At 41.3% G+C, this 15674-nt stretch overlaps 1 protein-coding gene across 3 annotated transcripts in view; it reads left to right on the top strand.

The window, feature by feature from the left end:
• EFR3A (EFR3 homolog A) overlaps positions 1–15674 on the top strand; it is a 173144-nt gene that overhangs the window by 121818 nt on the left and 35652 nt on the right. For all 3 annotated transcript variants that reach the window (XM_074943844.1, XM_074943845.1, XM_074943846.1), the window contains exons 10-16: positions 1317–1395; positions 2812–2947; positions 6191–6355; positions 7772–7886; positions 9115–9166; positions 12917–13089; positions 14395–14470. In XM_074943844.1, coding sequence (XP_074799945.1) covers positions 1317–1395; positions 2812–2947; positions 6191–6355; positions 7772–7886; positions 9115–9166; positions 12917–13089; positions 14395–14470 — 796 coding nt within the window. The remainder of the gene's footprint in view (positions 1–1316; positions 1396–2811; positions 2948–6190; positions 6356–7771; positions 7887–9114; positions 9167–12916; positions 13090–14394; positions 14471–15674) is intronic.

Below are 15674 nucleotides of genomic sequence, written 5' to 3'. Positions count from 1 at the left end.
CTGAGCAACAATGAGTTTTCGCTTCCTTAAATGCCCTTGTTCAAAGCACAAGATACTGCTCTGTGCAGGCACGGGCTTGCAATTACTACTGTGCAGTCTCTGATTGAGAGCGCATGGGCGTGTGTGCATCCTGTGGTGGAGAACCAATACGATCATATCCTCAAACTATGAATCTTCAATATATTGGCCTTTATGCCTCAGCTTCCTCAACTACAAGATTGGGATAATACTTATTTATCTTACAAGGGGGTTGGTTTCAGAGGGACCTGTGAATGCTCAGTACCTCTGATAATAAAGCCACTTATTTAGGTTCCTAAATAGAAACTAAGATGACCAATTTTAGGCACTGTGACAGGGTCGGGCCAGATGGCTACAGGAGAGTAATAGAAGGCACATATATTAGCCCCAGGTTAAGTAGGTCCCTATTCCCTGGGTAAGGTAACAGGGAAGGTTCCAGAACCATCAGGAACCTTCTGGAGACAATTAAGACAGGCTGATTAGAACACCTGCAGCCAATCAAGAAGCTGCTAGAATCAATTAAGGCAGGCTAATCAGGGCACCTGGGTTTAAAAAGGAGCTCACTTCAGTTTGTGGTACGCGTGTAAGGAGCTGGGAGCAAGAGGTGCTAGGAGCTGAGAATGAGAACATATACTGTTGGAGGACTGAGGAGTACAAGCATTATCAGACACCAGGAGGAGGGTCCTATGGTGAGGATAAAGTAGGTGTTGGGAGGAGGCCATGGGGAAGTAGCCCAGGGAGTTGTAGCTGTTGCATAGTTGTTCCAGGAGGCACTGTAGACAGCTGCATTCCACAGGGTCCCGGGCTGCATTCCACAGGGTCCCGGAGTAGAGGGCGAGCCTGGGTTCCCCCCAAACCTCCCAACTCCTGGTCAGACACAGGAGGAGTTAACCTGGACTGTGGGTTCACAAAAACGGCCAAATTGAGGGCTGCCGTGAAGCTCCAAGGCGAGCAAATCCGCCAATAAGCTCAAGACCCACCAAGGTAGAGGAAGTTTGTCACAGCACCCAAATGTCAACATTCTGGCCAGAGGTTTTGGCAAATAGAACATGGATCTCCTGACTTCCAGTCCTCTTCTGTAACTACAAGACCGTCATTTAAGAGTTAACAAGCTGAAAACCTTTTGACACACAGCAATGATAAATGGGACCACATAAATTGTCTCCTCATTGCAAACAGGACTTTCAGTTTAAAATGACTGAAAACCAATTGCTGGGACACAATCCATAATTTTGTCAAGAATCAGTATAAAAAACAAACACTAGGGAAAACTGACGTCTTTTGGTTTTTTGTTACAGACATTTAGACCATCACAGACTCTGGGACCCCAATGAATTTGCTGTCTCCTGCTTCAAAATCATCATGTACTCTATACAGGTAGGTTTGATCTAGTCCAGTATTAGACCTATACATACCGTAAGAACAAAGCTGACAACATGAATTATATGCTCGCTTACTCATAATTAAGGCTACATTTTCGTCACGGGTATTTTTAGTAAAAGTCATGGACAGATCACAGGCTGTGAATTTTTGTTTACTGCCCGTGACCTGTCCATGACTTTTACTAAAAATACCCATGACTAAATCTTGGGCAGGGGGCCATGGGTGCTCGGGAGCGGGGAAAGAGGCAACAGTCCGGGAGCATTGAGGGAGGTGGCCCAGGACCCTGCTGGTGGGGGGCAAGCAGCGCAGCCCGGGACCCCACTGGTGGTGGTGGGGAGCAGACAGGCAGCATGGCCCAGGATCCCCACTCGTGCTGAGGGGGAAGAGTTGGCGGGGCTGGCATGGGCTCCCTACCTGGTTCTGCATCCCTGCAGCTCCTAGGCGGTGGAGGGGCCAGGGAGCTCCACGCTCTGCTCCTGCCACAAGCACCGGCTGCCGCAGCTCCCGTTGTCCAGGAAGAGCAACCAATGGGAGCTGCGGGGGCTGGACCTGCAGGCAGTGTGTGGCGGAGAGACCCCTCCCTGGCCCCTTCACTGCCTAGGAGCTGCAGGGCCATGCTAGTGGGAGGCGGGAGCCCCCACCCCGAGGTAAATGCCCCCCACAACCCCAATCCCCTGCTTCTAGCCCTGAGCCCCCTCCCACACACAAACTGCTGCTTCTGGCCCAGGTGCTGCCCAAGTCGTGTAATCCCTAAACCAGCACCAGCCGCTGCAGAAGTCACGGAGGTCATGGAAAGTCATGGAATCCGTGACCTCCATTACAGACTTGCAGCCTTACTCATAATGACAGATCTCTATTTGGTGGTAGATGAAGGCAAAGAATCTACAATGTCCCTGCCATTTATGTGCCTTATAGGAAAATTTGATCTCATCCTCCAGTAGTTGTCAAACAGTTTTATCCTGTACCCGTGACCCAGAATCACAGTTGATGAGTATCTAATCCCATATGTTCTCAGATTTGTGGGTGTGAGGAAGAATAAAACTGACTTTCAAGTCATAACCAGAACACACATTCAAAAGGCAAAGAATTGTCATATTGTTAACTCAATCTATTGATACAAGTAATACAACTAATGTTTTCCATTCCATCAACGTACCACTTAAATGAGGCTGTACTTCATTTAAGATGAGGGGTACTAATGGAAAATGGTCCTTCCTGGCCTCCTGTATCCACCTTTAGTCCAGCTTTTTATTGACTGGGATTTAGAAATGTATAATTTGCCCAAATGCGGTGCTAAAGCAAAGAGGAACACCACTCAAGATTGTTAGTCTGAGTTCAGGGCTGAATGGTTGTGTGTGGTGATATTTTTAATTAGAAAGGAAAGTAACAAACAATTTTTTTCTTTTATAGGCACAATACTCCCATCATGTAATACAGGAGACCCTTGGACACCTTGATGCTCGCAAAAGGGATTCACCACGAGTCCGAGCAGGCATTATTCAGGTTCTTTTGGAAGCAGTTGCCATTGCTGCTAAAGGATCCATAGGTGAGTCATGGTAAATGAATGGTATGAAACCAATGAACTATTTCAGTGAATTTCAGAATGAATAAAAACTTAAGCTGTTGGATTTTTTTGTTTGTTTGTTTGTTTTTTACCATTTTTAGCTTTTCTTTCAAATCCAAAATTAAATCAGATTTTCCATTCTCTCTTTGGTGTAGGTGGAGCTTGCCCTATACTTTATTCAGCACTTAGAGCTTGTTCCAGAGTGCTGGTCCTATAATTGCAGGTGTGGCCTACCTTGACAGTTAGAGGGCCTCAGACCTTTACAACCAGGAATTCTAAGGGTAGTAGACTTGAGTAATTGTGTGAGAGAGACCAGGCCTCTTGCTTAGTCAGAGGGAGACCAAGATCTAAGAGTCTCCAAAATGACTGGCAGAAGGAAAACTACTAAGTGAAGAGAAGTGACCAAAGGGCCCAGAGTGGGACTGGAAGAGCCTCTTCCACAGAAGGGGCAGGACCTTGGGAGCAGGACAATTGGGAGTCCTTGGTAAGGAAATTCAGTGAAGCCCTGATATGAAGGTAATTGTGAAACTCTGGGGAAGAACCAAAAGGAACTTGAGGAGCCCAGGAACAATGCTGAATTTTTGTTTAATAAATGAAACTGTAGAGGAGAGACTTTGATGAAATTTAACATTATGTTTCTGACTTTGTCTAGCCCCGAATAGGAGAATAAATTGAGACACAGCAGTGCACCCACATTGGGAGGTGCCTCTTATGGCACTAGATATATGTATCAATACTGAGCCTTAGAACATAATGGCCATACTTGGTCAGACCAATAGTCCATCTAGCCTAGTATTCTGTCTTCCAACAGTGCCCAGTCCCAGGTGCTTCAGAGGGAATGAGCAGAACAGGGCATCATCAAGTGATCCATCCCCTAGTCCAGTCCCATCTTCTGGCAGCTGGAGACTTAAGTACATCTGGAGCATTGTGTTACCTCCCTAACCATCATGGCTAATAGCCATTGATGTACCCATTATCCTTGAATTTATCCAGTGCTTTTTTGAACCCAGTTATGCTTTTTGATCGTCATAGCATCCCATGGAAACAAGTTCCACAAGTTGACTGTGTTGTGTGAAGGATACTTCCTTAGGTTTGTTTTTAAACCTACTGCCTATTAATTAGAGGGGGTGAATCATGGTCCTTGTATTACGTGAAGGGCTAAATAACACTTCTTAATTCACTTTTTTGCACACCATTCTTGATTTTATGGACCTCTTATAAAAGGTCCCCTCCCCTTCATAATCTCTTTTCGAAGATGAGCATTTTAATCTCTCATCGTATGGAAGCTGTTCCATACCCCTAACCATTTTGTTCCTTTCCTCTGTATCTTTACTAATTCTCACATATCTTTTTTGAGATGAGGCAATCAGATCTGCACACAGAAGTCAAGGTGCGGGCATAGCATGGATTTATATAATGGCATTCTGATATCTTCTGTCCGATTATCTATCTCTTTCCTAGTGATTTCTAGCATTTTGTTTGCCTTTTTGACTGCCGCTGCACATTGAGCAGATGTTTTCAGGGATCTATCCACAAAGACTCCAAGATCTTTCTTGAGTGGTAACAACTAATTTAAATCCCATCATTCTGTATGTATAGTTGGGATAACTTTTTTTCTGTTGTGCATTACTTTGCATTTATCAACACGGAATTTCATCTGCCGTTTGGTTGCCCACTCACCTGTTTTTTTGAGATCCCTTTGTAACTGTTAACAGTCAGCTTTGAACTTAGCTATCTGAAATTTTGCCACCTCTCTGCACACACCATTTTCCAGATTGTTTATGAATATATTGAACAGCACAGGTTCCACTACAGATCCTTGGGGGAGACTGCTATTTCTTTCTCTCCATTGTGATAATCTTTCATAATTATAAAATCAATGTTAAGCTCCAACCACCAGTGAATGCATTACGGAAAAGTGTTGCTTTTCATTTTGTCACGTCTTTTATGAGTAATTGACATTCTATTAGCCTTAATGAAAGGTATCTGAAAAAGCCTACTTTTCAGCTTTCCTACAGGCTGCTACTGACCAGCAGTATACTTTGGTTTGGTGGCTTAATTCTGCTATGCTCTGAATGCATGGAAAGTAGTGTTCCAAAATGCACTATGCTCTTCAGAATCTGAAAACACACAGAGTTATATTTATGGTTTCCAAATAAATTTGCCATTGAAAATATATTTAGCATTTCATAAATGGGTGCATCATACAACTGATCATTTTAAATTGTTTTTAATTTGAAAAATTGGGAGTTAAATACACTCTTTTAATTAATTTCTTAAATGGGGAAATTTATTTAACTTAATTGTGAGGCTTGTGTATAATGGAACTTTAAAATTATTTGGAAGGCATATCAGTCTCCCTCTCCCATTTTCATGCTTTCCTCAGTGCTATTCCTATCCTTTGTGATCTTGTGTACCATTTAACTCTCTCTCTTCTAGTGATTGTCCATGAAATACACAATTTCATTATGTATAACTATAATCGTTAATGTTTTTATAAAATCTGAGGAACCAATAAGAAACTGTTCAAATCACTTACTCTAACTAGAGAAAGAGAGAAAACCTTTTGAAGTGATAATCAAGGTGGGCCATTTCCAGCACATTTCCAGGAGTTAACAAAAACGTTTGTTTATTCCGCCGCCCCCCCCTCCACCCCCCCCCCCCACTGTTCCTCAGACATTCTTGTTAACTCCTGGAAAAGTGTTGGAAATGGCCCACCTTGATTATGACTTCAAAAGGTTTTCTCTCCCCCCACCCCACTCTCCTGCTGGTAATAGCTCATCTTAAGTGATCACTCTTCTTACAATGTGTATGATAAACACCCATTTTTTCATGGTCTGTGTGTATATAAATCTCCTCACTATATTTTCCACTTTATGCATCCGATGAAGTGAGCGGTAGCTCACAAAAGCTTATGCTCAAATAAATTAGTCAGTCTCCAAGGTGCCACAAGTACTCCTTTTCTTTTTGCGAATACAGACTAACACGGCTGCTACTCTGAAACCTGTCTAAAGAGTGCTGCCATCTTTAAAATAGCCATAATGCTCCCTGTGGTTTTGTGTTGAAGACTTTGAGTTTGACTGCTTACTTTCTCCTTCAAACAAATCAAGTTCACCTGTGCTTTTCAGCATAATTGACAGTTCTTTTGAAAAGGGATTGTTGAAGATGTGTCTAGTTTTGTTAGGCATTTTTAAACTAGAGCCATTATTATCTATTACTTTACAGGCCCAACAGTCTTGGAAGTGTTTAACACCCTACTGAAGCACCTGCGTCTCAGTGTTGATTTTGAATTAGGTGAGAGGCGTAGCTCAACTGGCAGTGCCAGTTTCAGCACAAGCTCCAAAGAAAGCGATGAGAGGATTGTCCAGAATGCCATTATTCAAACAATTGGTGAGTGAAGGTTTTTTTTCCCATTGAGCATGGACTCCAAAAAGTTAACTTAAAAACTGACATGGGTATGAAGTCTAAACACAGAGCACTCCTTTAAGTAAAGGTCTTGCCATTCACCTCTTCTCTATTTCCCCTCACTCCCACCAAGATAAGAATAAGGTGTCTGACTGCACCAGCTTTTAGAACACAGGCTGGGTTTGTGGGGTTGAGAGCTAGAGGGAGCTGTCTTTTTACTTGTTAACTGGGCAAATAAGATTTCTGTCATTGAGGCACAATAAAAATGGAACTCTGTCACTTCTGCCGAGTCATATTGCTGATTAATATTGTGCTTTGGAAAAATACAAACAAAACCTATGGGTTTGTCTCTTACCTAAAACATAACCTTTGAAATATAAAGCTGCTGTCTTAAATTCCCATATTTTTAATGTATACTGTGTATTAGTCATATGTATACGATATCTATATGATATGAAAACCACCTGGGCATCACAGTGTACATTAGTGAGATATATTTTAATTGTTACTGCTTGAAAACTTGTTCAAAAATCAAACATAGCAGCAATAATGACACCTACTGGCCACTTGTATTTATTGGGTTACTGCAGTGTCTCCAAGAGACATAAAATCCTGTTTTAGTATTCACTTCTGTAAATAATTTCATTAGCATTTCTCTCTCTTTTCAGACATTCCTGTTACTTTAGTGCTATTTGTGTTGCTATGCATTTAATGAAAATTATTACTTTAAATTTTCCACAATTATTTTGATCTGATTCCCTCAAATTTTTGTTCAGCAGATTTGGAAAATTAATCTGTTTCTTAAATTTCTCTATACCTTAACCCTTACAACTGCAGTAACTATTTCTCAACTGCATTGTAAGACTCAACTTTGTCATGGTTTTAGAAATCTTTCTATCTCAAAAATTCAGATTTAACATAACTGCATTGTAGTTTGTAGGTGAAGAAAGAGCATAGTCATATTCTTGTAAGAGTTCTTCTTTGAGCACCCCATTCATGTTTAATAATAGCATAGGAAAGTGCAAAGGTAAGGAACTAAATTTCGTTCTAGCTTGGAAAATTTCCAGCTCCTGAATACTCTGTTACCTTGCAATTAATGTCAAATGCCCTGTTTAAGTAGTATAATTACTCAGGAAAGATGAGATTAGAAAGTGTGTTGGGGGGAAGAGGGAGAATGAGGTAGTCGTGACAAGATGGTGTACAGTAATAGGCAGAGTTGCACAGATGAATACTCAGCTATCTATTACAGCTGTAATACAAAGTAGAACATTGCAAAAGGTACAGGAGACCCAGACAGAGTAGATATTTTATTCCTTTTTAATTACATTTATTACATTTATTAACCTCTGCAGTATAAAGAAAGTAGCCTGAAGTGTAATCTTTCTGTCCATTTTTATTTAGGGTTTTTTGGGAGCAATCTCCCGGATTACCAGCGGTCAGAGATTATGATGTTCGTTATGGGGAAGGTACCTGTTTTTGGGACATCCTCACATTTGCTGGATACAAGCCACCTTGGGTTTGTATTTTGTCGCTTTTTTTTTTTGAGCTTCTGAATCTAAACTCTTTTCTGTTCTGAAGCCCTCCTAAAGTAGAACTTTTAAAAATTGGAATTTAAAATAACTCTTAGCTGCTAGGTTTCTATTCAATGTGATAGAGAAACAAGCCACACACAATGACAGCAGTATGAACCCAGCATCCAAAATGCAACTTTAATTACAGTTGATTGGAAAGCCCTACATATCATGCACTACAAAATTTCTGCTCTTCAAACTCATACAGGTGTTTCCAAAAATCAATGCACTTAATGTTCCATTAATTCCTTCCATTTTTAGTAAGTATGCTTTCTTAAGTCATGGAATTGTCTTCAGGCTACAAATTTTTAGACAGCTGAATAATTCAGAAAGTTTTCTGCTTCATTCAATACTAATTGACTTTAAGATTAAAAAGGAGTCATGGTGGGAAAATTATGCTGAACTTGTTTCACTTCAGTTGGCTTATTTTTCATTTTAAAATCGGGTGGTCAACTTGGACACTTAAAGCCTGATTTTTTAGAAGTGCTGAGCAGCTACAATTCCATTTGAATTCATTGGAAGCTACGAGTGCTCAGCACTTCTGACATTTAGGCTCAAGTTCAGCACTTCCTATAAGGCAGTGGTCCCCAACACGGTGCCCGCGGGCGCCATGGCATTTATGTATGCCCACCGTCAGGGCCGGCGCCAAGGAACAAAGAGGAGAGGAGTGCATCCGCCAGAAAAGCTGCTGCCAAAATGCCGCCGAGGAGCGCTTCCGTCGGAGAAGCTGACGCCGAAATGCCGCCGAGAAGCGTCGCTGCCCACCACACTCTTCTGAAGGCATGAATGTGCTCTTGGCCACAGAAAGGTTGGGGACCACTGCTATAAGGAAATATTCAATATTGGGACACTTCTGAAATTTAGGCCCCTCTCTATTTACAGCATTGTTCAGTGTTACTTTGCATGTTCTTTGTGTTTAATTGCTTACTCAGTTGTCTGCCTTCCTGTAACTATCCTTTTGAAACAGTTTTTTAACCATTCATTTGTACTTCTTTTGTAGGTGTTTACCCTTTTCTTTTTTTAGTCAGTCTTGTACCTTGGTCTCCTAGTTTGTTGTTTTTCTCTTGGCACACAAGAAGTGATTAAAAACAGTATTTGTGGTTGAATAATATTTTGAAGTTATACCGAGAAATTGATTCAAGCTAACTTTTGAGTATCTTCCCCCGATTCTAGGGATTTGGGAACTAGGCGGATTCAGATCATGTTGCTGAGATCTTTACTTATGGTAAGCCTTATTTGTTAAATATATTTTCTAAAAGATTCTGTAGATAACTTATTCTGTAAATGCACCGAATTTTGATTCTAGTCAAATTAAGAAATGTGGTATACATGTTCACACTACCAAGATATGTAGATATATAGAGTAAAATCACAGCTGCTCAAGCACAGGTGCTTTGCAAGAAGCTCAGGAGTTAATCCTCCATTCCCACAGAGTAGTTCAGAGAATGTCTGTCATAATTGGGGCTGCAGGCCCAAAGAATGCCAGGGAGTTGAAGTGGCTAGTTCTGCCAGCAGTGCTAGCAACCTCCTAAGTGAAATATTTTTCCCTCTCCACCACTACGAGAGCTGTAATTTCTATACCCTTCTATGGTGTAGCAGTGGGCGCTTATTAAGCTCCCAGTGCCTCAGGAGGCATTATGGCTTAAAATGGCAAAGCACTTCAGGCACCATTATTCAGTGCCTCACCTCCCAAGCCTTCCTCATCTTCTTAAAAGGCATAATTAGAAATACTGATTTTTCACAAATACACTCTTTTAAACTTTAAAGTTTCTTCAGCCATTCAAATTACACTTAAATATGAAATTTACCAAATGCCCTGGGGCTCTAGGAAACATCTTATGAGTTTCAGTTGGTTTTAATAACTCATCACTGGTAGAAGGGGCAAAAAGTTTGTAGAGTGACTTAGATTGTGGTTTATAATAGGTTGCTATATAATAGGTAAGGCTCCGATTTTGTCACGGAATCCATGACTCCCAGAGACCTCCGTGTCTTCGGCTGCGGTGGTTGGGAGCTGCAGGGTCCCCCCACTGCCCACGACAACTGGGAGCTGCGGGGAACCCTGGTACCCCGCAGCTCCAAGATGGCGGTGCCACGTATTCCGCAGCTCCAAGCTGGCAGCGGTGATAGGGGGTACCCTGCTGCCCAGCTAGGGAGTATGTTGTGGGAACTCAGCAGTTCCCCATGGCTATTTTTAGTCAAAGTCAGTGACTGGTCATAGGCTTCCGTGAATTTTTCTTTATTGTCCATGACTGACTAAAAATATCCATGACAAAAATCTTAGCCTTAATAATAGGTATGCATACACTAAAAAGCCTACATATCTGTAACCCCAGAAAAACTTAGTTAATTCTACCATTTTATAGTCTCTGTATCGTCTGTGGGATTTATTTAATTGAACAAATGAGAAAAGAGATTCAGTTGAAAATTAATTCAAAATTGGTCATTGAGAATCAGTCCAGTGAGCAAATATATGTTCTTAGTATGTCTCAAACCTTTTTAAAAAAACAAATGAGGAGGGGGAAATTCCAGATGTGGCATCATATTGACGCCCTTCTGGTTCATCAGCTGGGTTGGAACCTTTAGATCAGGGGTGGGCAAACTTTTTAGCCTGAGAACCACATCTGGGTATAGAAATTGTATGGCAGGCCATGAATGCTCACGAAATTGGGGTTGGGTGGCTGAGGGGCTGAGACTCTGGAGGGGAATGCAATCCAGTGGGTACAGACTCTTCTGCCCATTCCCCCCCCCCCCAAGTTTAACCACTTTTACCCCCATCCTCTCCAAACTATTCCAGTCTTGTTTCCTCCCTTCTACTGACTCCTCATCCCAATCTCTAGTCATGAGACTTCTCATCCCAGCACCAGTCTCCTTGCCCAGCCAGTTCTAATCTCCCCTTTTATTTGCTTGTCTAAATCTCAGTCTCGCCCTCCCACTCGCCTTGTCCAGTTTTTCCCTCCATGTGTGCCTTGTCCAATATCAGTCTCCTTCTTGCTCCCCAGCTCCTTGTCCCAGTCTCCCTTTCTGGCTCCTTGTCAAAATCTCTTTGCCAGCCATACCCTATTCTACCCTCCACGTCCTGGGTCATTGTCAGATCCGTCCCCCACCCTGTTCTCTACTCACCCCACAAACTCTTGTTCTCAGTCTCCTTGTCCAGCCAGTTCCAATCTACACCTCTTCCCCCAGCTCCCAGTCTCCTTGCCCAAAAACTGAGTCTCCCACCTGCAACTCCCAGTCATTGAGTCACTTTGCATGATTGGTGCTTCTACAGTCTGGTTGCATGTTGGATCTGTGAAGTGTTGGAGTTTGGATCCTGTGAGGATGGATTTTCAAAGGAGCTCACCTACCATTTAAGCACCTAGGATATGTCTACTACACAGCAATGGAAGCTTACGGTTAGCAGGACTCGAGTCAGCTGACCCATGTCAGGGAACTCTGGGCTTGAGTGTCTACACTGGGTATAGGATTTTCTCAGTCATGCTCGAACCTAGGGCTCTTGCGTCCACACTGCAATGCACAGACCTGAGTCAAAGTAACCCTGTCCCAGGGTGCCTAGCACCCCCATCACCCACCCACCCCAGTGTCAATACTCTAGCCCTACAAATGTGTTGCACTGTGGGAAAAGTTTACTGCCCACTCTGGTTCCTAACTCTGACAGTGCTATAAGGAGCACATGAGTACATACACTGTATAATTAGCTCCTTTGGTGGCTGACTCAGTAGAACGACTGCAGTTTGAGAAGGCTTTATACTGATTTACAAGCTAATCTGAGAATTGAGCTCTCCACCTTTAGACTGAGTCATGTTGGCAAGAAAATGCACACGTGCACCTGTTCTGAGGATAATTAGGACACCAGTCTCCAGGGCTGTCAAACTAGTAAAATGAAACTTCGCAATTCTTAATTTTTTTTAAATGGGATGTTCGATGAAGACGTTTTTGTTCGGTTTGTTTTTTATATATTTTTGTCTGCTTTGAAGTTAGCTATGTATTTTCATTAAAACTATCTTGTTTTAATTTGCCAATATATTTCTGGGCTGAAATTTTCTGGGTCTGGTGTCTGCCCAAAATGCCTTTTAAAAAAAAAAAAAAAATTTTTCAGCTGTTTGACTTCACAGAGTGGGGGAGAAAGTTTCACCATTTATTTTAAAACTGGTCAAGTTGTAGGGTTTGAAAGTAGCACATTTTGTATACACAACACTTGCAATATGAATGTGTTCTTTTTTTACCAATTTTCTAAGCAAAGAAAGGCTGTATTGCATCTGCACGTGTGGCTGGGCATGCTAGATTAAGTCTACAAGGGAGAGCTTGTTGCATACGTGGGTCAGCTGTTAAGGGAGAAATGGGATGAGGCAGGGCTCCTAACCTCATTCTTTAGATTGAATAGTTAAAAACCTTCTGTACCTGGAGCATGTTTTTTCACTATATTTATTATCGAATCTCATATTGTGCCCAGGAGCTTGAAATATAACATGTAGATGCTGATTCTGGAACTGCTTTCACACAGGCTGAGGGATCTGCCCACATGAATACAATTGTACGATAAGAGTTTTGAGGTCATGAGCCAAAGACAATTAGTCAATGAGGAATCTTTCCATTGACTTTAGTGAGTATTGGATCAGACCCTAAAAGAGGCAGACCTTTGCACAAACTGTTGCCTCATTCAGTGCACATCTTTCATGGGATAGGGCATTCCTGTAATATACAGCTTAAGAAATATTTTTCTTTTTACGGGGAGAGGGAGACCCAGAAATCCTAGTTTTTTAAAAAATCCTCTTAAGATAATATTAAGGATGCATGAATAAGCAGTCAAGTCAGGAAATTCCAAGTTAATTGCATTTACAAATGAACCTATCCCCCCCAAACACTTGAAAAAAATCTGCTCACTCAGAAATGGAATGGGAGTTGAGAATTATTCTTATCTAGTAACGTAATAATGGTTTACAATGATACTGCTTATGTTCTCTTGAACAATGAACAGGTGACTTCAGGATATAATGCAAAGACTATTGCTGCTGCTCTTCCTGCCCCATTTCTTGATCCTTTATTGTCTCCTTCACTCATGGAAGACTCTGAACTAAGACAGCTGGTCTTGGAAATATTGCATAATCTTATTGATCGGCATGACAACAGAGCAAAACTTAGAGGAATAAGGTAGTGTTCTGGTTTTAATGGCTTCAGTTATAATAATTGTTTCTAGTTTAATAACCAAATGCTAAAGTAATGCATGTAGTTAATTATATTTTTCAAAGCACAAACATTTTAATGCACTATTTTCCCAAGCTTTAAGTTGTTAGATATGGTTTCTTATGTACACAGCTTCCCATGTCTTATTATTTACTATGCATTTTAGTAACACTGTAGTCCACCTTGCCATAACAAAACTGGTAAACAGTTATATTGATTGAAGGACAGAGATGGTTCTGTCCAAGCCCTAATATATTATTTATTAAATGGAGGTTCTGAATAGTTGTTGGTTTAATTAAGTTGTATTTTTGCTTTGTAGAAGATAGTTTTTTTGCTCTGTAAAATGCAACCTTCTGTGTTTGAGTCATAATTACTTTTGTTTCCTTCCTTTAAAACTGAAAATTGAATGTGATTGATTGTTAAACATAGGTATAATTAAAATGGAAATTGCAAGAATGTTTTGAATAGCTCATATCATAGAATATCAGGGTTTGTAGGGACCTCAGGAGGTCATCTAGTCCAACCCCCAACTAAATCATCCCAGCCAGGGCTTTGTCAAGCCTGACCTTAAAAACTTCTAAGGAAGGAGATTCCACCACCTCCCTAAGTAACGCATTCCAGTGTTTCACTACCCTCCTAGTGAAAAAGTTTTTCCTAATATCCAACCTAAACCTCCCCCACTGCAACTTGAGACCATTACTCCTTGTTCTGTCATCAGCTACCACTGAGAACAGTCTAGATCCATCCTCTTTGGAACCCCCTTTCAGGTAGTTGAAAGCAGCTATCAAATCCCCCCTCATTCTTCTCTTCCGCAGACTAAACAATCCCAGTTCCCTCAGCCTCTCCTCATAAGTCATGTGTTCCAGTCCCCTAATCATTTTTGTTGCCCTCCGCTGGACTCTTTCCAATTTTTCCACATCCTTCTTGCAGTGTGGGGCCCAAAACTGGACACAGTACTCCAGATGAGTCCTCACCGGTGTCGAATAGAGGGGAATGATCACGTTGCTCAATCTGCTGGCAATGCCCCTACTTATAAAGGCCAAAATGCCATTGGCCTTCTTGGCAACAAGGGCACACTGTTGACTCATATCCAGCTTCTCGTCCACTGTAACCCCTAGGTCCTTTTCTGCAGAACTGCTGCCGAGCCATTCGGTCCCTAGTCTGTAGCGGTGCATGGGATATATTACACAGCCTGTTTTTCCCCATACAACTTCCCTTAACAAATTATAAATAAGTTATTTTATTAAAATGACATATTTTTTGCCTTTGTAGAATAATACCAGATGTTTCTGATCTAAAGATAAAACGAGACAAAATTTCAAGGCAAGACGTGAGCTTCATGAAGAAGGTAATAGCATGAAACAGTTATCTTTTTCTTTGAAGGAGCATGTAAAGTAACTGAATCATTAACTCGTCTTTCTTTGCTGCAACATTTTCACATCAAATAAAAAATCTCAATATAAAATTCTTTTATAATTTTTTTTTAATTTATAGCACCTTAAAAGCAAGGTACTGAATCATTTCTGAGACAGTTCTGTGCACTGAAGAATTTACAGCTTAATCTCTCATTCTGTGGGAATACTCGCACGCCTGAAGTTGGGTACTTCGCAGAATTAGGGCTTTAACGACTTTAAGCCATGATCCTGAAGTAAGTTCCATGCACCCAGACTCATGTGGAGTACCAGTAACTTCAGTAGGGTCCTCCAATACAGATCTAATCCTCAGCGATTTTTTTTTTTTTTAAGACATTTAAAAGACAACATTTGTAGCCCATAGGGCTAGCTTTAGCATTTTACTTTACTTATCAGTGACACAAGGAACCTTCAGGCTGTATCCTGTAAGGCATTAGCTTAAACAGTTAGCATAAGACTTTGAGGCCTATGAACTTTAGCGTAGATAAGTGTCCTAACAATCACCCCAAGTTTTGGGGAACTGGGCATAGTATGCTTAAGGGGAAGAGTTTGTACAAAATGATACTTGGTAACCACAGGAATATTTAACTGTGGTACTAGGCTTGGATATTTCAGGATAGAAACATTGGCAGATGCTTAACCACGAGCTTGCCTTGGCAACAAATTGACGTATATGATGATAAGCTAAAATCATTAATATACTAACTTATAGGATTAGGACACACCAGCATTATTATGGTGAGGAAGTTAGATAGGGACAAGGAAGGCTGGGCATTTGTCTGAATGTTCATGACAGTCCCATGGCCATATAAGAGGCCAGACCACCAAGTAAGGAGCATTCGGCCCACTGGACTTGTTTGGCATGCCAGGGCAGAGCAGGACTTTTATCTCTTTCCACCAGGTCCCCAGGAAGGGGCGTTAGTATATGTCAGGAATGGTACAAGATATTACCTTAACTCTGTATTTTTGCTAATTTTTGTGGTTTGGAGCCATTGTGTCTTTACTAATTATGCTAATAAAAGTGATTAAAGCTTTGCATTGCTCTCAGTGTAGATGTCGTCATTGTGCACATCTGGGTTCCCAACCAGATAGTAAACTTGATGAGCTTGATTCTGTTGTGCCCGATTCTGGAATTAGAAC

Source organism: Natator depressus, chromosome 2 (genome assembly GCF_965152275.1).
Source record: "Natator depressus isolate rNatDep1 chromosome 2, rNatDep2.hap1, whole genome shotgun sequence".
In the NCBI taxonomy this organism is placed as follows: domain Eukaryota; kingdom Metazoa; phylum Chordata; order Testudines; family Cheloniidae; genus Natator; species Natator depressus.
This window is presented reverse-complemented; position numbering and strand designations above follow the sequence as displayed.